Source organism: Patella vulgata, chromosome 1 (genome assembly GCF_932274485.2).
Source record: "Patella vulgata chromosome 1, xgPatVulg1.2, whole genome shotgun sequence".
NCBI classification, from domain to species: Eukaryota; Metazoa; Mollusca; class Gastropoda; family Patellidae; genus Patella; species Patella vulgata.
This window is the reverse complement of record NC_065879.2, coordinates 45,549,788-45,572,499: the sequence shown is the minus strand read 5'-3', so window position 1 is coordinate 45,572,499 and position 22,712 is coordinate 45,549,788. Positions and strand designations below refer to the sequence as shown.

Here is a 22,712-nt window from a genome sequence, read left to right as displayed (position 1 = left end):
AATTCCCTGGCTTTGTAACGATTTCATTAATTCGTCTACATATACACAGTTACTTTTTAAAAGATTACCTCATTGAAGGGACATTGCCGAATTGAACGCCATTGAGAATTTTCATAATTTCAGGTTCTGTACAATGCAAGTTGGTGATTTCAAAATGTTGCTTCTTTTAAACGTTATCGGCAAAAGAAATGGTTAATGTAAGCATGTTTAAATGCGACCATTTCCTGGATAATGATGACTTTATTTATGTGCACCATACAGTTAGTAAAGTTAGGTCATTCAACCAGGACCTGCGTGCACATTGACAAATCGCATGTGAAAATGGGCTTCAAGAGAGCCATAAATACGTGTTATATCTGTGGCACCTACTGCCCAGAGCATTTCCCAAACAATAATAAACATATTTCAAATTCATAATCGAACCTGATGTCTGGCGTGAATATATAAATTCTCTGTTGCTTCAAAATCTGAAGATAGTTTGTCACAGTGGAGCAGCATTTCGTATCATCTTATATATAAAAAAAATACATATCCATGACTTCCATTATTGAATTGTAATTTTAAAACTTACATTTCAGGACCAGCCTATGAATGAACCCGCACTAACTTCCATGTGTCAGCTTGTTGTAACCGTCCTGGATGCTGATGATTCCAGCCCAGAATTTACTAAAAAAAAGTACACCGGAAGCATCCTTAACACCGCAACACCGGTAAGAAGATAGGATAAACGAAAACATTGATATATTTATTTAGAAAAACACGAAAATAATTCAGAATTTATATATCTATTTAGGAGAACACGAAAACTTTAGGAGAACACGAAAACAATTCGGAATTTATATATCTATTTAGGAAAACACGAAAACAATTGAGGATTTATATTTTATTTAAGATAACACAAAACAATTAGGAATTTATATATTTATTTAGGAGAAGGCTAAGCAATTGAGGATTTATATATCTATTTAGGAGAACACGAAAACAAGATTTATTTTGCAAGGCTCTTTTTTTTTATAAATTTAAAGACTAGAAAAATGAAAGCTGTGGTATTAGACATTGATAACTGGTTGTTTTAATAAGGCGTGAAACGTGTCGTTTTAAATCAAGTTTTGTTTACCCGTGGCTATATTAAAGATACATTATGGGAGATTCGATACGAGTTGGCAGTTCTCACTATAATAGTTAAAAACTAGATAATGTAAAGGCAATTTGCTGAAAATTTCATTCAAATTGATCCACTATGAACCGAGAACTAAGCGATTGAAATTTCCGCCTAGCCTCGATCATCATTACTAAAGTCAGTACGATAAACAGCAGAGTCTCGATTATCCATTTAATCGTTAAATCGTGAAGGAAAGTTATGCAGTAAATCGGCTCAAGAAAGACCTGCAATAGACAGATTTAGTTCTTGCATAATGTAGTAGTAGTAGTTGTTTATTAACGTCTCACCAGTTATAAATACATCACATTCAAAAATTATAATATACTAAGAATAAAAAGAAACTGCCATTCATTAAGAATTATGAGAGACGAGATGTACATTATAAAGACACAAATAAATAAGCATAGTAAAATACAAATAACAGAAAAACACACATACAATGTGAATTTTAAAACTTACATCTACACTTATAGGCTAAAAATAGGAACCCAATCACGAACATGGGTATAAAGTTTGCCTCCGTCTTTTTAAAATATCGCAGCAGGTTTTGGCACTCAACTTAACTACTTCGTCACTGGACAGAATAAAAGACATTTTATCAGAGCTATTAAAAGACGCAAAGTTTGGACACATATCCTGTATGAAAGTGAATAAAACATTCCTAAAATCGCTATATAATTCGCATTCTAAAAGACAATGTTCTTCATTTTCGACTTTATCTGTACAATAAAAACAAAGACGGCTCTCAACAGGGATTCCTTCATATCGACCAGTTTCTAGACGGAGCGGAGCTACTCCACATCTAAATTTCGCCAGAGCACTGCGATGGGAGGGAATAATATTGTCCGTTACATATTTCTCAGGTCCATACACAAACTTAAACGAACGATAAGACCGGAGCTTATTATGACCTTGGCCGGCTTTAGCACTAACATGGGTTACATCATTGAACCATTTTTCTAAAGACAAATGGGAGTTTCTTTCGAAAACATCACAAACAAGTTTTCGGGTATTTACATGACTATTCATATCTATATTGATATCTAGTTTCTTTAAATGATTCTTAACTCTAAAATTCCAGTTTTTGGTTCTTTTTGCCTTTAAATTACTCCAGTTAAAGACAATCTTAGTTACTCGACTATCCGTCAAATTGCATAATCTACCATAGTGTCTGATCACACTATCCCATTGGCGAACATGTATAGGCACCCACCCCATGTCCCCGTTAACAGCAGCATTTGGGGTGTATCTGCCTACTCCAAGGAAATATCTACATGCTCTATTCTGCACAGCCGTCACACAACTAAATTCCCGGTCACCCCAGATCGCCGCACCGTAACTAATAATAGGATATATTAAATTATTATACAGTTTAGTAAACGTATTATAAGGCAGCCCACCCATACATTTTGCTTTGGCAGTCAGTAAACCCAGGGCTCGGGCAGCAGACTTGGCTACATGTTTGGCCATACAAGTATAATCTAGATTCTCCGTTAGAAACATCCCTAAATATACATAATTACTTTGTATGGAAATGTTCGTTGCGCCGCAGGTAAACTTAAATACAGTCTGTGGAATTGATGTGGTATGTTTAAACAAAATAACTACTGGTCTAGTTATTAAACAGGGTATGCTTACTCTTTCTAGAGCACTTTCCAGAGCACTAAATACCACTTCTTGCTGGAGAACTTCACACAGCCAACAAATTTCTGGGGTACTTTATTCATATCTGTATCTAATATTGATTTTGTTACATGATATGGTGTAACAACGGGATATTATTCCTTGTCAGGATCTATGCCCTAACAGGAAGAACAAGCTTTATTGAAAAACCGTTGTATGTCATTTATTTTTTTGTATAAATTCACTTTCATTTTTACAGGGAACAAAAGTAAATGTCAACGCTAAAATACTTGCAACAGATCCAGATGTTACAATTAATTCTCCCGTTAAATATTCCTTATATGGTAAGCGCATGGGGATTGCACGGTTTGCATTTACCAACAATTATTGAGTAGTCTCTTTGTTATTGACGTCATATTCACCATCTTGTTTACTGCAACTAACCAATTATTTTAGTTAATTTAATTGTCCAATATCACTGCAAACTAACATGATCTACTTTCATTTCCTATTAAGTTTTTAAACAACCTTTTATTATTAGTAATTCGTGGTCTGATATTGTTGTAGACATCTGTGTTTTTTGTTTTGTTTTTCTTTCTTAAACAATACTTTCATTTAATTATCATATTCATTGCTATTGAATCGTGAAAACTTTGATATACCATTGCTTGTTCCGAAAACACAAAATCCTGACATCACGTAAGATATTCTTATACAAAGGGCAATAACTCTGCGAATGTGTATATTATATCTGTGAGGTGTTGGTTTAACCTTGCAAATGCATTTAAGACGGGTTCTGGTGCTTAGAAACACGTGTTTTAAGAATGACAATCTATGAGTGTGAACACTTCGGTGTAAAACCTAATTCCGACTAACACCCAATCAAAGGGGCAAGTTTTATGGAAACGCATCCATTTTGTCGGTTTCACTGTTGTAAAAAAAGCTTTTTTTTTATATTTTCAATATTCGGTCTTGTCGATGTGCATCTGTTATTTCAGGCTTTCGATGTTAACTTTTAATACTCTTTAAAGCTCCAATGCTTCAGAAGGCTAATATTCCAATTCATATTTAATTCAAGAAATTCTGTTGCGGAATGGGGTTATAGTACAGAAAAACATGACGTCATGAAATTAGTGTCATGAAATTGAAAGATGTATTTAGTTCTATGTTGTCAATAAACATATCTTACTTCATGATTAATTGATTGTTTGTACTAATATGAATTTTGATACGACTACTCTGCCCTTTAGTCTGGAATATTGTGCCTTTAAAGCAAAAAACAAACGAGTCGACATCCACAAGCTATGCACAATCCCTGTAAATGCAAAACCGATATTTCTTATCGCGTCCGTTGAAATTAAAGGGGTATTATCACTTTGGCCATGGAAATAAATGTTATTATATTGGAATAAAATTAGAATAAACTTACATAATTAGTGAAAATCTTAACTGCGATTTGTAAAGAGTAGTGTAATTTACGTGAATATTCATTAAAATTATTAAAAATCCGTAACACATTCTGACAGCGAAGATCCCCAAAGCGTTAACGCTTCTTTAATACCTGACCTATCTATGTAGGGGAGGTATCCTGATATTATGTTGAACATTCATAAAAAAATAATGGGTTTTATTTAGTTTAACGTCGTACTTTTCTGCTAAACATTTCCCCTGAATCTCGAGTCGGATTAAATTAATCCCCATCTGTGGCACCTTCCTTGGTATCGTTCCCATCATCGCCGTCATCTTCTTCATCATCACCATTATCACTATCAGCATTATCGTTTTCAATCACTACAAGCGCCATCGTTATTATCGTATCACCATCACCACATAAGTGTTGGGTGTTATGTTATGTTGTAGTGTTTTGTTATGTTTTTGGTGTGCTTGTGGTTTTTATTTGAACTGTATTTTGTTTTTGTTTTTTTCTCTGTGTTAGGTTTTTTGCCATTACTTTGGGGAAGGAAACCATGATACATTTTTGTTTTGTTTTGTGGATTGCAAGAAATGTTCCTCCAATCCTCAATTTTGGCTTGGTTAGCTTACTGACTTTTTAAAAAACGAAATAGACCGCTCATCCCCATTTCAATTAGAGGCGACAGAGGCGCTTTCTATCGAACAATGCATGATAATTGCACCTTAAAACAAACACTGCACAGATAATACAATTAATCCAAAGACAACGTGGATGTAAAAAAAAAAACAAAAACAAAAAAAAACCCTGCACGAGACAGATATGCCCTTTCGGAAGAACACTCGATAAAACTTAACGTTTGTGGACTTCACGTAACTAACAAATTTTGTTTATACTTTGGTTACTTTGTCTATACGTTTAATGTTTTTGTTTCGAAAGTTTAAGCGGAAATCGGTTTGTTACTATTTCTAGTTTCATTTTGGGCTAAATATGTCGACAGTTGGTGAACAATCAATTATATCTCAACATTGCCTTAACCCATAGACATAAAGTTTTCAAGTAAGACAAATTAAATTCTCATCTCCTAAATTATATCAACATTATAAAATCAAATAAAATTGATAATTTAACCAAATAAAAGAGATATAGAAATATAAGTCTTTCTTGCAATCCACGTCAAATTCAAATAAAAATAGAAATTTGTGAAGAGTTTATAAATATTTTGTTATATGCCAGGAGGGATTATATATATATATATATATATATACATATATACTAGTAGACGTATTGTTTTAAACTACCTTTACACATTTATCTCATTTACCTACAAAGAGGTTTTAGACCTTTAAACGTAAAATAGATGTAACCTGGAAATCCAAGAAGTGATCTACCATTCATCATGGGCGTCTAATATGAGAACGACTAGCACGAGATTATAAAACGTATATCTTGGAACACTCTCAGTATACAACTGTATAGTCGAGTCACAATCAACTGTTTTATTGACCCACGTAGATCTTTAAAATTCTAAAGCCTCTTTAATGCTGCCCGGTCTATAGCATGAATTCTATTGCTTTTTTCCCAAATCTTTTTCTTTTCACTTTAACGCATTGTCTAGTAGCTAATTTTCAAACTTTTAATGGTGTAGAGAATTACTTAGAATCATTGAAACTTATTGGAACGAAATTAACGATTGCTGTAAAAGTTCACATTCAAACTTTGGAAATCCATAATCATGTAACATGAATTTCAAATAAACGAAATGTTTATTTGGTCATACACAATTTACGAAACTATCACAATAATACACGTAGTGTAGTTTATGTCCGTAGTAGATAATGTTGTAGCTTTTATATGCTAAGATAAACTGTGAATGATATTGAAGTGTTCTGTTCATTGAATAATTATATAATTATTAAATCGGAATGCCTTTATTTAATACCGCTAACAGATGAGGATAATGTATTTGAGATTGATGGAACATCTGGTGAGGTAAAAGTTAAACAAACTCCAACTGCTAAAACATATTCTCTCATGGTAGAGGTAAGTGCAATTTAAATTCTGTATTAGTAGCCACTCCATCAACAATATTTGGTATTTATTATTTTAGCTATATTTTTGTCTAAATATAAATTTGTGATACCCTTTTTGTTGATTTGTCCAGTTCCAAGAATATATTAGGTAAAAAGAGGGGTTTAACTTTGGCTCAATACAATCAGGATCATTTTGGGAGTAAATGGTATATATTTATTACAATAGTTCGCAGTGGGAGCTAACTACAGAACACTCACGAGGTTGTGCTGGCGACGACTACTTGAATCATTGATAGATCTTATGATCTAAATCGCCCCACCCCGCCACGAATAATGTCAAGATGAACCCACCCTGCCTCCTACCTGACTCATTGTCACGTACATGATTGGAATAGAAACCACGATATTTTACCCCCAGCCTTAAAATCCAAATTTAGATATATCCAAACCTCAAATATCAAATATTAAGGCAAATATTTTGCTTATCTGAGAATAATTTGGGATACCGTAACGAGTAAAGGGAGATAAGTATATATATATTTTTTTTGCCTCGTCAGAAGAAAATTGGCGTGTAACATCAATAATTATGAAGGGTAAGCACAGGTATTTAATCAACTTCTGGAGATAATTGTTATAATGGCTATACAAACTGTTTCTTTGGCCATCACTCTTGTTAAAACAAGGATGGTTCCAGGAACTGACCATGACGTCATCGTAGCCATGCTGAAATTGTGACTTATCCGGCAATCGATGCACAATTGTCCAATAAACAAGCATACCATTTTTCATGTCGATCATACATGACTTGGCAGCGTCTGAGTTATTTGTCGAAGAGCTTCGCACCCAATAACAAGATGAGTTGAGCTAGGAGACCAGTTCCTGACCCTCCAAAATATCCAAGTGTTGGATCGAGTGAGATGGAAAGTACAACGTTTAGGACAAATACCCTTTTTAAAGTATGGAGTAAAGTGTTGAGGAGGAGCCACGTGAAGTGACACACGAACGTGAATCGAATTGAGGTGGCGATCTTTCAAAACAAGAACGGTAAAAACATTGTTATACACACATGCTACCGTGTCTTCGTATTTGTAAATCATGCTTATACCGAGATGTTTGATTATTTTTGCAGGCAATTCAAGTAGATAATAGTTTAAGAAAGGGAACAGCGATATTACAGATTCGAGTATTAGATAGTAATACTACTAGTCCACCAATGTTTGAAAGGACTAACTACTATCTATCAGTACCAGAGTCAACACCTATTCTTACAACAATTCTTACTCTATCAGTTAAAGACAATGATATTGTAAGTAAACTAGCCCTCTCACACAGTGCAGGATTAAGGCGCATGGGGGCCATGGCGCACTTAAGTAAATGGGGTTCCAATTGAATTACAAAATTGTATATAAAACTTATGAATACGTAGGTTAAATAGAAAAGTTCTATCTCAAATCACTGTTGTTCAGCAAACTTAGTTGTTTTACTTGTAATTACTGTACTGAAGTCACCTCCAAAGTCAAATAGTTCAGCCACATTTGCGTCATAGTGGAACTCAAGATTTGATTTATACTATTCAATTGATATGATATACAAACGCAAACATAATAAAAATATTGAAATTGAAATATGATATAAATAAAATAAAAGCAACAGTTATACAATAGTTTAATTTAGTTATTTTTTACTGAGAAGTGTACTTGTTAAAAAAAATATTCTGTATTCTAACTTTCTAAGGAACCCCCCAAAGTGTGCAATAGGTCATCCGCCACTGCTCACACATACATTGAATAGTTTTTCAAGGATATTCGATCTGGTTTATGGTATCCGTTATTTCATGTCGGCTAAGACAGTCTGATTCTCAAAAGCGTAACATTAGCCCAGTTGGAACAGAACTTAAATTAAAATATTATTAGAATGTCACACTTTCATTGGCTAAGAGCTAAAAAAAAATGTTAGAATATTAACTCCCAACGAATGAAAAGTCTGGATTCTTAAAATGTTTTAGCTTAAGGTTTGTTTCTTTTTTTTATAGTTCAAATTTCGTTTCATTTGCGGTATGAAAGAGTTTTTGAATAAACCCGAGTTTATCGAAAGTATTAAAAATGAAACGAAATTTAGATCTGTATTTTAATCCGGTTGCAATACGATTTTTTGTCTTCTATAAAATGTTCACTTTACTAATTATTCAATGAAAACATCTAATATTCAAAACAAATAAACAACAAATGATGGAAAATATATTGATTTAAAATTTGAAAGATTGATTTCGTAGTTTCCAGGAATCTGAAAATGCGCACTAAAAGAGAACTGGATGAAAATTTGATTGGTTCAAATAATTTCGAATATTCGAATAGCATAATCGGCATTGGGTGTTACCAGTGCACTTTTATATCTACAATACAGCATCACACAATCAGAAATGCCAAAGCGAATCAGTTATTCACTGCAGTTTGTTAAGAAAGGGGAAGGTGAGAGAAAGAGAATTTAACGTCAAGTGAACACAAACTGGGTTATTTCGGGACTAATCAATTCACTTAAGCAGTTGGAAGAAACCAGAGAACCACGAAACGTGAATCGATGACAGACCACTCTACCTCCAAACACCCATTTTAAAATAATAATAATAATAATGATTTTGTTGTTATTTAACAATTTTAGTATCTATAACATTATTTTTCAGGATGACACTGTAACTTTTGCATTAAGAACGGCTTCCAGTATATTTGATGTTAATCCACAAAGGTAAAAATCTGACAGTCGTTATTTTATTACTATAATGAATTCTGTCAAATGAAGTTTATGTAAAATTTGCTGGGTATCACACACTGTATATTTGGTTTGAATACACTAATGGGCCCGGTGAGTTTTCTGTCAATTTAATAATGATTATGATACGGTTGATAGCAGAAAGTATGAAGCGAAACAAACATGACCAGGATACCGCGGTAAAAAGTATAGCCAGAGACAAGGCACATAGCTACGGTTCTTTAGATTTTTGATTTTCGACGAATCATCGGAGATATTTTTAAAGTGCACATAAGATGGGTTTGGGAACTTTTGGATATGTGTAGCCAATGGTTACTATATCAACTTTACGGCAAGTTCACACCAATCTGATTGAAATTAATTCAGTTATCTTCACTCAAAGTCGTAAAAATGGACCTCCCGTGAAAACGACTTTGCCAATTATCGAAAACACTCTTAATCCCCTCAGACGCCAGTGACGTCACAGTGACCGAATGCATATTCGGAATGTTTATTCCTTAATTACCTATATACAGCCGGCGTGTGTACTCATTAACGCCTGACTGATTCCTTAATCTCCCTTAGTTCTTAATTAAATAAAAAAATTGACTACGGAATAATTCGTTTTGTAATTCATTTTAATTTAAGATCCAATTTAGATTGCCTACAACTTTTAAACTTTGAAGTCTTGAACTCTTAATTAATATTTTACAATATGGAACTTATTGGACGAACACTTTTAATATGTAAATAATATACCGGTCCAGCTATGTGTTTTTTACTGCGAGCACTTCGCTTTTCCACATAAAGTGTAGTGTCGTTAATATTTGTCATTAATTAATCAATCCGACTATAAAAGTTATACAGGCATGGGTCATAAATTACACGTCGGTGTTAGCAATGAGTGTTAGTGGGGTTAAGAATGTTGATTAGGTAATTATCTTTTTTTACGCCGTGTGCATAATACCTCATGAACGAACTAATGGTAGAATCGTACACCCACACATTAATTGTATAAAATCATTAAGTTTTACTCATCAGTTGTTTATAATTATTATTTACCCAATAATTATTGCTCACCAGTGTTTTTGTAATCAAGTAGCCTCGTATTATTTGTTGATTGGCTTTTAAACAACAATCGTTTATCTTATTTTTAATAAAAGTATTTTACAATTGCATTGACAGTTTAATCACTCACCAAACGGCACCAAGAACTCCACGTATGATCCCGTGCAATTTTCGTGCCGAAGTTTAACCTCATTTACTACACCCGTAGTACATGTAACCGTAAATGGTAATAAGATTCCCAGCGTTGATTGACTGAGAAATGAGGGCGATCTATTGTACATGTTATGCATAGTCATCGGAAAATTCCATATTCACTGTAAATTTCAAATGGAGTTACGATAAAAGTTGTTCTTTATGTATAGATTATTATTATATATAGCTAATAATGAATATATCGACAAATGACTGGCGCCATTTGTATTTCTGTACTAAAGTTTGGTATATCAAGTATTACGGGGTTATCCAAATTACCGGTAAATGCGCTAATTTCTTGAGTCGTCTTCATTTGACACGTGGCCTATTTAAACAAAGGCAGCTTAAATGGATCTACGGCATGATACGGCATTTGAAATTCACTCTAAAATATTCCAATCACAAATGAAAGACGATAATTCGGCGATTATGATTAGGCCAGTCACGTGGTAATTGGACCGTCAACAGACGCTTGTCAACTTGCCGTGTGTATTGATAGTGCTATATTGTACAGACGGTGAGAAGTTGCCGTAAAGTTGATATAGTAACCATGGGCTATACGTACATGTAATTTAGATTTTTGATCTTACGTGGTCTTTAAAAAAAAAAAAATTATTTATGAATATTTTTATGTACTATTTTACCCAATGTTAAAGAGTCATCTGATTCGATCAAAAATGGCAACATATTTTGTCACCGTAATTTTCCTTGGCCGCCATTGGTTAATTCAGTTTTTCAGTCCTGGATTAATTATGTAACTGATTTAGTTGATTCTGCTTCTGTTTCATAACACGTGTGCAATGCTTATGTGGAAATCTGTTTAAGGGTTTCATTGGTACGGGATGTGACATAAGTTCAAGGGTATGGCCCCAGAAGTGACAAAAGTTCAAGGGTAACGTGGCACCGGTGAAACCCGTCATTACTGCATCGCAGTCCTAGTTCAATATTTGTTTTTAATGATCATTGTTCTGTTATTTTAGTGGTGATCTACTGGTTAAAAAATCTCTAGATTATGAGACACAGCGAAATTATACTCTACAAATAACTGCAACAGATGACACACATGTAAGTAATGCTGTTTAACGCCCTAGCAACATTACCTAGGTCATTTCGCGACTAATATACGGCATATTTAATTTCAATAATTCACTTAAGAAAATCAACGAGTTTCTCAGGCGACCAAACTCTGTGTGACATTAATGAACTCAAAGGTCAAAGGATCCTACTTCATCTCCATATCACGGGAACGAACTCGTGACTTGTACTGATAAACAGCGAGGTTCTTGAGCGAACGCGCTCCGTATCAAGGGTTAACAGTTCTTATGAAATAAAGTGCAAATGCAAGAACTAGATCAACCCGTTTCCCACCCTCCATATAAATGATGAACTATTGTAATATTTCTACTACAATTCCGTGGTTTATTCGCGTGGGTTTGTTTTTGGATGGTAGTGCAACTATTCAAACCCTACAAGACTCGCTAAAGTTGGTAATTTAATGTTGTATAAATATTGGCACAAAAATTGTAACCATGTTGGACTTCCAAAATAAATCACGAGTACTCGGCATGGATTTGAGACTATATAGAAGATAAACTTTAACTTGGTCGGAAGCCTAAGGGGAGGGATAGATAAATGGAGTTTAACGTCCACTCGACACAAACTAGGTCATTTCGGGACTAACATAAGGTTCAACTTTATTTCAATAATTCGCTTGCACGTAGGGATCTTTAGCAGTGGGAGGAAATCGGAGGATCCGGAGAAAACCAACGAGGTTGGACAGGCGACCCCATTCCTTGTCACGTACAACTGGGGATGGAAGCCTAAGGTATTTGATAGATGTTTACAACCGCGACCGAACGCCCTCTGTTGCGGGTGTGAGCAAATATGGTGAATTTATATTTCAGACGGCCACTGCAACAGTTAAAGTTACAGTTTCTGATGTGAATGATAATAATCCGAGCATTGTACAAAAGGAAGAAATTGTCGCGGCGCAGAGACAAAATGGTGCCATCTTAACTACAATAATGGTAAGTCTGCCTGAACCATTCTATTGATTTATGTATGATAATTTGAAGATTATTATTTATATGACTCAAACAATTTAAAATTTACAAATTAATGCGCATTCATTCAGTTATTGTCATTATGATCTACAAGGTTTGAGGCAAGTTAAAGTCATATATTCACTTATTGGTCATGGTTTTAACTAAAGGCTAATTAATTATTTTGTCGCCATATCACGACATCAATCTAAGGATACACTGTACACAATTTTCTAAAGATATATCCTTAATTCATTTAAGTAATGTCGAGATGATTTTCTGTACATAAATGTTCAGTCAGATGTTGTGTTATACGGTATACATAAATCAATCAGGATTTAGTCATGCTTGGCGTTACTTCAATTAAATTAGAATATCTATTTATAAGAAGGGACGTTGTGCACGATTTGGGTGTATTAAAGGGGTCAAAAAGTATTTTTAAAACGAAGAGAATAATATAAGCAAATAACCTTTAGTTGAGAGACATGGTTATATGAACTTATATCGGAAATAAATACTATATTCTAAATATCATGGATTTTTGTTTGTACTTTTTATGATAATGTGTTACTCTGTTACGTAAACCCATACTATATTTACGTAATGTGATATGAAATATGCTGCGTGTAATTGCATAGAAAGGTGTATAGAAAGGCTAATACGATTTTAATGCGTTTGATGTGCGTAAGTGAAACTGATCGGGTTCTTTAAAATCTATCGTCGTATGGATTGAATTATTGTGTATTAAGGTATCGCCAAACAGTCTAATGAAAAAGATTTAATAACCATATATCGCGGGAGAAAGATGTTGCTTTTAAGAGCTCCAACTTTTATATACGAGACATTTTAATGTGATATTTGATTTATTAAAATAATTTTATTACAGGCAACGGATCAAGACGAATCCAGCAAACTCTCTTTTGTTCTGCGCAGCTACACAGAGTAAGATATATATATTTTTTAAATTTGATATAATTTTAAAGGCTTTAATTTGTATTTAATTAAAATAATATATTAAATTGGTTCTTATAATATTCAATTAGATAATTTAGATTTTATTGTGGAGTGTGATTTTTATGATATCCAATTTTCGATATTGAGACGTGAGATAACGATGACAATTCAATAGAGTGTATAAAACGTTAATGAACATAATCAGGTATATTATGAGTAGACAATAATACATACGCCGATTATTATGCAAACTGGTTTAGTTTTCCTTATCATCAGAAACACTGTCCAGTTTGTACGTTTTCACAACACTTCAATAATGGCGTATTAAGTCCAGTTGTACATGAGGGTAATAGCTAAGAGTCATGTACAGCCCCTTACAGCATACCAATAAAACAGTTTGACGAACCAGTCTTGATAACGTTAATATCTTAGTAGCACTTAAAAAAAAGAATAAAAATAAAGTACGGCTTCAGTCAGTATAAAGTAATAGAATAAATACTTCACATACAAGGCTTCAAAAACATGCCTTGGTAATTTCAAAAGGTATTTTGTTATTACCACAGTTACTTCCTTATGTTCGGAAAGATGCCAACATTATTAGTATTTTTGAGCCTTTTCATTACTAAAGCTGTCAACAAAAACACAAAAACCGTTGTCACAATTCCTCATTAAAATTTCCTTTTAAAGTCACGTTTTCTCTTGTATTTCCTACAGAGTGTGCTCATTATTCATTCAGCTTTTGTGAATCTGCCAACATTTGTAAACGTTTCTTCACTGTAGAACCCATCTCAATGCATTACGCGTGAAGGCATAATCGAACGTAATGTTGGCGTGAAATTACGATGCCTTAGTTGGGTTGTTATGAGAGGCCATTACTTATTGTGCGCAATGTTAGATTGTTATCCGTATATACACAATAATGTATGGCTTTAGGCTAAACCACGCTTCACAGGTTGATAAGAGGTGATTGACGGTGAAAAGTCTCGCTTTTTGCTTTAACTTCGGTGGGCTATTTCTTAAAATTCGAGATGTGTTTTAGCCCAGTGGACTCAAGATTGAAAGAATTTTTCTAATCCATTGGATATCTTCTGAGAAATTGAATACATTGTAATGTATATTGTGAATCATAATCGGAATAAACGGTGTTTATATTGAGAAGTAGATAAGCCTCGCCTTTTGCTTTGACTTCAATGGGATAGTTGTTTAAATTAGAAATGTGTTTAGCCCGTGATTATTTTCTAAGTTGGACTCGATATAACAAGAAGTTCTGAAATTAATTATGTAAATATCTGTGAAAGTAAATACATCGAAATGCATATTGTGAATAATAATATAGATAAAGGTAGGCTGTGTTTATATTGCGAAATGGATAAATAATAATATGTAAAGAAAGAAACCGGATTTTCGTCAGTAAATGACGCCATAAAATAACTATTCGTGTTATTGTTCATGTTTTGTGTTTTTTTAAAAATATTTTTCTAAATAACTGCATGTCAAACGCCAACCCGCAAGTTTGAACAATTTATGTGTATATGTTTAGAGGTAATTTCTATGAATCAAAAAGCCTCTTTACTGGAGCATTTCATTTTTCAATTCACTGAAAATATTATACATATTTTAAGAATACGTTATGCTTTATTACATACCTTTAAACATAGAGTTACATACATATAAAAGTTACACTGAGCAAGGCTATAAAATGAATTTATATTATCATATCGTGGTTGGGTATATTAACCGTGTCAACGAATGTACCATAGCTGTTATCCTGTGGGTGTTTAAAGTATTTATAATTCAAGGTCTTAAAAGCAATACCTTAAGAACACAAACAAGGTTAATTTGCATACCTGACAATATACCCTGTAAAAGTGGATCACGGGGCCTTCATATTCTTTAAGGTAATAAGGATTGTTGGCTCCTGTACTCGTCAGCATTGTTTCAGACATATAGAGGCCATTAGATATAAAAGCTGTACTCTCTTTTGTACTTGTCTGCGATATCACCTCGGTGGAAGCGGACGTAAAATACAACTAACTCATCATCATTGTACTTTTTTTGTTTCATGTTAATCAGTATAAAAACGTCCGCTCCAATTTGCTGTGAATAATTACTGGTATCGTGGTCGAAACAGGTTTTGCATATGCATTGCTCCGCTTTGTATTGTGCCACATTTGAATTATTCATTACATAAAACAATCATAATTATCCGATTGCAGGCAGATGGACAGAAAAAGACCAACATGTTCGTTCTCACTCGCGCCTATTATCTAAAATATACTTTGTTAAAACAATGAAGGGCCATAAAGACATGTTAGTTGACAATAACATAACATGATATATGATAAACTCGTCTAGTATAATTCATAATTCTGATATCTATTTATTAATGGAAACACTTATAGAATCATCCATCAAACATAAAGTTGATTTATATATGCCTTTCATGTTTACATTAAAGATATATTCCCCCAAAGTATTTGGAAATCGTTACCGTGAGTTCACACAACATAGAATGCCACTATCTCAGTAAAGTATGACCCGATTAGGATTAAAGTTGGTTTGTTACTTTCGGGATTAGGCTACACACAAAATTAACATCCGTTTCATGTGCTCTTTAAAGAATGTCCTTTCCAAGAAAATTGGACCACGTATTACATTAGATTTCTGTAGGTAGAGATTTCAAAAGGGTCAATTGTAGAGATTAGTAATTTTAGTAAAATTCTCGTATATATTTTAAATGGTCTATTTTTTTTCAGGTGATGTAATCTTTTTTGTTCTGTTCTTTCAAAGTGTTCATACATATTTTGATTTATTTCCAGTCTCTTTGCCGTCAGTGACGAAGGTGTAGTCTCGATCATAGGTCTTGCTGAGGAATTAAAAGAAAATAGTTATGCCCTGTTGATCGAAGTTTCGGATAACGGTATACCGCCAAGAAAAGAATCAAAGATTATTACTGTTGAATTTTCCAAATTGCCCGTGACAGGCGGAGTGATTATGGCGGGTGGCCAAGATGATACATTGGCGATCGTGTTTGGGGTATTGGCAGCCATCATGTTCATAGTAATAATCGTTCTACTCTTCTACATCTTCAGAAAGTAAGTACAATATTCTGTAGAGTCTTTAAAAGGAAAATATGCATTTGTTGAGATACAGAGTGATAACTGAAATATATTAGATACCACTAAGACCACCCATGTTTTCTTCAGTAAAATCTAAGTCACTCTGCATGTTTGTTTCACTGTAGATATTCTGTAGTGACATTAGGTAATTTGGTAGAAGTTAAACTGTAAAGTGGGTACTAAAATGGGTTGTGTAAGGAACTAACTGATCTTTAAATGTCGGGTCCAAAATGTCTTATCTAAAGACAGTACTGAAAACACTGTAAATATCTGCCTAGTAGATTTAATCAATCCCCATTCATTTCATTTCATTTAATTTCGTGAATTATTTTTGCTTTGTACTCGTTATGCGATCTTTAGTGAATTGATTTTAATTGGGCTGAAAATCGATTGACATGGATTTTCAGTATTCTCTTTGTGGTCAACATCTACTTTTTCATAGCTTTGAACTACCCACTATTTTAATTTATTTTACAACTATCCCATTTCAGACGTGAGGAATTTGAAAACTTAAGGTATAGACTACGCAAAAACCTGCCTGTAGATAGTCTAGTTTGTAGTTTCAATCCAGTAGATATTTCCCTTAAAGATATCCAGACTTTTAGCATTTTTTATTAATAAATCGATTAGAGTCCTGTGTAAAATGAAATGAAATGAATGAGGATTTATGGCACATCGGCACCTAATCTTTCAACGAATTTCCATTCTTAATTAGCTATGAAAATCTCAAGAAACAATGACACATGACACATTCCTTTTTCTCTTCTTCTTTATAATTTTATATTATTGTAATGGTTGATGTACAACCGTTTTATAACCACCTCAGTGAAAGCCGTGTGCAGTATTTTGTCGTATAGTTTGTAACGGATAGATCCAGGGTTGGTCACAGTCGTGGTCTGTGGTTGTAGTCTAAGAATAACCAAGTAACGTGTTGGGGAAAAGTAAAAATCACTTCATTTCACTTTCAAAATCACCCAACTATGTTTTGGTTTTATCCACCGATTATGCGTGTGTCTATGGTCATTTTCGGTTGTTACTGACAGCTACTTTATGGTGGAAAGTTGAGGTCACTGGTGACATCCGAGAATGACTAATTTCGCCATTATCAAAATTGAAGGCAGCAGTTTTAAATTGTACCGAAAAAGTATTGGTTCTGTACGTGCCTTAAAACATCATTCATTTCAACTCCAGCGTATATGAAATTTAGTTGGTAAGGGATGAATAGCGGATTATTTCGATTATTTTATTCCAAATGGTCAACCATTATTCAAAACTACATCCTGTATATAAACCCCGCTTTATGATTGAGTTCATGAGACGAACTATTATCATTAATATGATGTGACTGTACTTGATCAATTATTATTAAAACCATTTTATTACACTAAAAGGGGTTAATAAAACTTATTAGTCGTTATAGATCAAAACCGAGCTATACGATATTTTTCTATTAAAATATTTTGGGTTCATTTATGCGTGACTACAGTTGATGACATTATGATTTGTTAGTCGATGAACCGTTAATATTGCTTTATTTCTAGAAATTTTACAAGTTTTATTTTCTCGCGTGTTGACAGCTAAATGTAAATTGTCAATTATACGTCTGCCTACTTGGAAGATGTTTTGCAGACGTGTGAATATTTAGAATACTATAAAAAATATATTGATTAATTAGAGCATATTGTAAAAAGGAATCAGGCCAGAACGCCTGGCTTCCAGTTGGTTCCAAGAATCTAAACTATTTTATTTCGTTAATTTATAGCTTCTACATTACGCTTATTAGTTTCTCATTAGAAATACAAACATATACTGTCATATTTGCCGATTATATGAAAATTAACCTTATAGACTAAGATCCTTGCTTTCAGAGATGGAAATTATTATTACGATCAGTTTTCCTGTATTCCTAGTTATTTATCAGATTGTGTCAGAATGTTTCATTGGAAAGACTGAAAATCTTTAATGTTTTTGCTTTTTATTTTCAAAATGTTTGATCCATTCACAAGTCATTTACAGGAATTTTAAAATAAATGTTTAGATCGCCGGTTGTTAGCATCAAAAACAAAAACTCGAAGCTAGCTTTCTTTAAATACTTGTCATCCTTAATGTAAGAGGGTTGTTTTGTTTTTCAGAAGACAGCAAAGCTCAGAACACCTAAGCAAGGCCAAACTAAACCGATCAAATAATCCCAAGGGATTGGCTTTCAAATCAAACCCTCCAGCAAGAAACAACCCAGGTCTCATTAACATCGATTATCATGGCAACATCGACGAAACTTCTGATCAAGGCGCCACTACTATCCAGGAAAATCCCTTTAACGATGACCGAATTAATTACGGTTACGTGCACAGCGATTCTGAGACAGATAGAGACATGGATGAGATACACATTGAAACATCGGTTATACCTTATGATGCTTACAAGACCAATTCCGGCGTCTATAGAAACGTTGATGACCATCCGATAAATAACAACTATGACAGCCATAACTACGAAAACGGTTACGAGAATGGCTCCCTCGGTACCTTTAAAGATAGTATTAGTTCGGAAAGTATTAACAGCGAATCTGTGAATAGTAAAAAGGCGTTGGTTGGTGGAAACAATAAACGACCAGCTATGCATATGATGTCATGGGATAATAATGGCCAAGTTCCGTCGGTGGCGTCTATGGTATGTATCCCTACAGTAAAAACGTTGGTACGTATTGTTGTTATTATTTGTCCAACCCCTGCATGATTGGCTAATGATAACATGATTCTGTATGACCAGGTCAAGGTTAGTGTTCTAGAACCTGGATTCAAAGTATTTTCAAAAGTTGTGGTTATTTTACTGGAACTCGCAAAGGCCATCTGTACTTCTAGCGCTGGAACTTCAGTGGTGTCTTGGCGATTAAAAAATTGACTGCGGGTGTGAGAACGTTTCCTATATTATTGTTGTATGTCTTCGTGTTGTCTAACAAACACTAGTAGTCAAAGCATCATAAACTAAACTGTCCTTTGAATCCAGGCTCGATTCTATAGATTTAACAACCTTTTCAAATTACACTGATGTACCAACTTTCCTTCTGACAGCAATATGGCGCTATCTTGGTTCTCGCAGAGATATGGACCTAAGAAAAATAAATATAAACTGTTAACAGTCATTATTTCATTTGAATATTGGAGGAAGATATTTCTCACTTTCCTAGCTACACCTCAATACTTTACCAGTTCTTTTAACATTAATTCATTAACCTTTGCACCCTTAGTTGCACACTTTTCCTAATTAAGCCATATAGACCATAGTGTATATTTGTCAAATTTATATCTATACAATTGTCTGTAGTGGGTGTTGGTGGCCGAATGGTTAGCACGTGCGCGCTGTATCATAAGGCCTGTCATTGAATCAATTAGTGTGGTTTCGATAGTTCGATTTTACGTGACAAGGAGTAGGGTCGCCTATTAAACCTCGTGGGTTTTCCCCGGGTCCTCTGGTTTTTCCCGACTGCTAAAGACCCAATACGCGCAAGCGAATTATTGAAATAAAATTGAACCATGTGTTAGTCCCGAAATGACCAAGTTAGTCCCAAAATGACCTAGTTAAACTCTTTCCCCCTCTCTCTCTCTCTTTCTCATCTGTCTGTAGAGAGAGAGAGAGAGAGAGAGAGAGAGATGGTTTCAACGTCCACTCGACTCAGACTAGGTCATTTCGCTTGCGCGTAGGGGTCTTTAGCAGTGGGAGGACCCGGAGGACCCGGAGAAAACCCACGAGGCTGGACAGGCAACCATACTCCTTGTCACGTACAGTCGAGGATTTGAAACCACGCCAGTTGACTCAATGACAGGCCTTATGATACAACGCCCGCGTGCTAACCATTCGGCCATCCAACCCACCTCATCTGTCTGTAATTGATTACTAAAATTTATAATGGTGCACATCTAGAAACCTAAAATTTATTATTGATCACGTCGAAAATTCTAGAAATTGCCAACAATTAGTTAGTCATCACATCAAAAAATAAAAAACAGAAAAGTCAAAACAATTTTTTGAATAGATAATGGCGTATGGCATACCCCCATTAGTTCATCTGGCGTGGGAGATAATTTAAATATCGTAGAATTACACATCCTGATATGGATTTGCGATTCCAGATTAAGATAATTGATTAGTTAATTGTATGAATAATGTTTTCTAATTATAATCTAAATAATGCAAATTATAATATTCTCTTTTTTGATATTTTTCAGCAAAGTTTTGACAATGATGTTGAGATAGTCCCAATCGAGGAGAAACCGGAAATCACGGTTTATTTCTAATAATAATATTGTGAAGACATGTGATTGGTTGAAGTAAAATAATCCTACGCCAGTCAAAAATAACCCAATGATTGTGATAATAATTAATTGATGCATATTCATGATAGCATGTTTACAACGTTTTGCGTAAACCCACAGTGACCAATAAAAACAGCTGTTTTCAAATGCACAGATAGTGAATAGAGTAGATGTGTTGTGTCTTGTGATTGGTTTCAACGCTCTGTGTAAAGAACGGGCTGTGATTGGTTTTCTACTAATACGTGATTTGGTTTAGGAAATAACCGTTTTGTAAATAACCTATGTGTGAAATTACCAGTGTCCCTTCTAAGTTCACAACGGCAGGGAAACTATAATGGTCGACAAAAACCAGTACGTATATCCATTCCCAAGAATAAATCAATGTTTACATATTTGAGTATAAGTGATTGATTTAAGGCTATCTAATTCTACACCGAAAAGCTTATTATATACACGTATATATTTATATAATAAAAGATTCACATGTAAGGATATATACCTTTATATATTAACAGGTTAACATGTAAGGAAATATACTTTTATATAGTAACAGGTTCACATGTATGGAGTTAGACCTTTGTATATTAACAGGTTCACGTGTATGATTATCAGGTTCACATGTAAGCAAAAAGACTGTTGTATATCAACTTGATCTCTTGACCTTACGGGCATTCACTTGTCCTACATTTTTTCTCATGTTTAATAAAAGCGGTGCAAAATTTTCAAATTAAAGGTCACATTCAAGTAAATGGATCATTGTATATTGCAGGTTCACATGTAAGTTCCCGTGAATAACGGCTCCATGTGAAAAGTCACATTTATTTGATTTTGATGATATAAATATCAAAATTCATCCAAAATTGGTAATTGGATAGACCCCATGATCTTGCTTGGTATTATACTTGGCCAAGTTAGAGTATGGGAACATTTTGCTTTTGTGTTAAGCAATGTATCTAGAAGACAATTTACCCATTTTCACATTTATGATATACCCCCACTTCGAAAGCCATTGTATGATAATAAATAGATGCTAGTTTCCTTTCGATTATTCTGTTGTCACTCCGAATACAGTAAAACTCGGAAAATAAAACGAATTAAACGAAATGATGATAATAGTGTTAAATGTATAAAGATCATTGTATTTAATTTTGTTAAGAGTAATTTGTATATTAAGTCCCACCATTGTTGTATATTTAATATCAGTTTCATATCATATACATGTATATATTGTACATAATATTAGTGAAACATTATTTTTATGATAAAATGCATACCATGTGAATAATTGTACGAAAATAATTTATTTATCAATAATAATAATATAATTTTTAATTTATGTTTGTAATTATGTTATTACAAGTTATTCGGTTGATATACTAAATCCCTTCCTTATTGTCCATAGTTGACACCTGACAATTCAGCAGGACTGTAGTTCTTATCCCTGATTTCGCTGCAGGAGAATGCAGATCTGATTATTTCAGTCCGGCGACCAAAGTAAGTTGGGGACCCAAGTTTTTCTCGATAAGTTTTTTTTTCTCGAAGCTTTTATTTTAATTAGCTAGTTACTCAAAATCCGCCATGCTAACAATAAGCCAGTAGCAAATAATGGATTCAGTCAATCCGATTCCATATAAAACCATCGAGAAAGAAAAAGTGGAAACTTTTGAGTCCCCTGCGATGTACATGCGATTCTACACAACGTGTCAGTCATAGCAGCGTCGCGACCGGTAATTAAACGAACATCGGTCTTTGGGGCGATTTTCGGGCTCCAATTTCAAACGTTTCACTCCGATTTATCTAAAAATTGGGCGAGAAAGAGCTCCATTACTCCCTGGATCTACATGCAAGAAAAACTTTCTATGTCGGCACTGACCACTCGAATAACACGCCCATGTTCACCGCAACAAAATTTATATGATATATCACTAGTGTGAAAGATATATCGCCGCGCAAAAAGGTTTTCTGTTCCAAAGGACTTTCTGGACCCCAAATTCACCCTTTAGCGTCTTTTCTGGTCAGGGACCCTCGGACAAACATATTTTGCCGGAAT

General features: G+C 34.1%; 1 protein-coding gene across 8 annotated transcripts in view; it reads left to right on the top strand.

The window, feature by feature from the left end:
* Nucleotides 1-21,994, top strand: part of LOC126832638 (cadherin EGF LAG seven-pass G-type receptor 2) — a 57,876-nt gene extending 35,882 nt beyond the window's left edge. For 4 of the 8 annotated variants that reach the window (XM_050563513.2, XM_050563499.2, XM_056100594.1 and 1 more), the window contains 12 exons: nt 579-710; nt 3,045-3,129; nt 6,148-6,239; nt 7,359-7,535; nt 8,910-8,971; nt 11,215-11,299; nt 12,139-12,261; nt 13,163-13,218; nt 16,050-16,325; nt 16,841-16,864; nt 18,482-19,046; nt 20,576-21,994. In XM_050563513.2, the coding sequence (XP_050419470.1) occupies nt 579-710; nt 3,045-3,129; nt 6,148-6,239; nt 7,359-7,535; nt 8,910-8,971; nt 11,215-11,299; nt 12,139-12,261; nt 13,163-13,218; nt 16,050-16,325; nt 16,841-16,864; nt 18,482-19,046; nt 20,576-20,644 (1,746 nt within the window). In that variant the 3' untranslated portion in view covers nt 20,645-21,994. Of the gene's footprint in view, nt 1-578; nt 711-3,044; nt 3,130-5,470; nt 6,240-6,259; nt 7,536-8,909; nt 8,972-11,214; nt 11,300-12,138; nt 12,262-13,162; nt 13,219-16,049; nt 16,326-16,840; nt 16,865-18,481; nt 19,047-20,575 lie in introns of those variants that run through there. The other 4 variants (XM_050563527.2, XM_050563519.2, XM_050563535.2 and 1 more) reach the window with 4 other exon arrangements.
* The last annotated feature ends 718 nt before the right edge of the window (nt 21,995-22,712 follow it).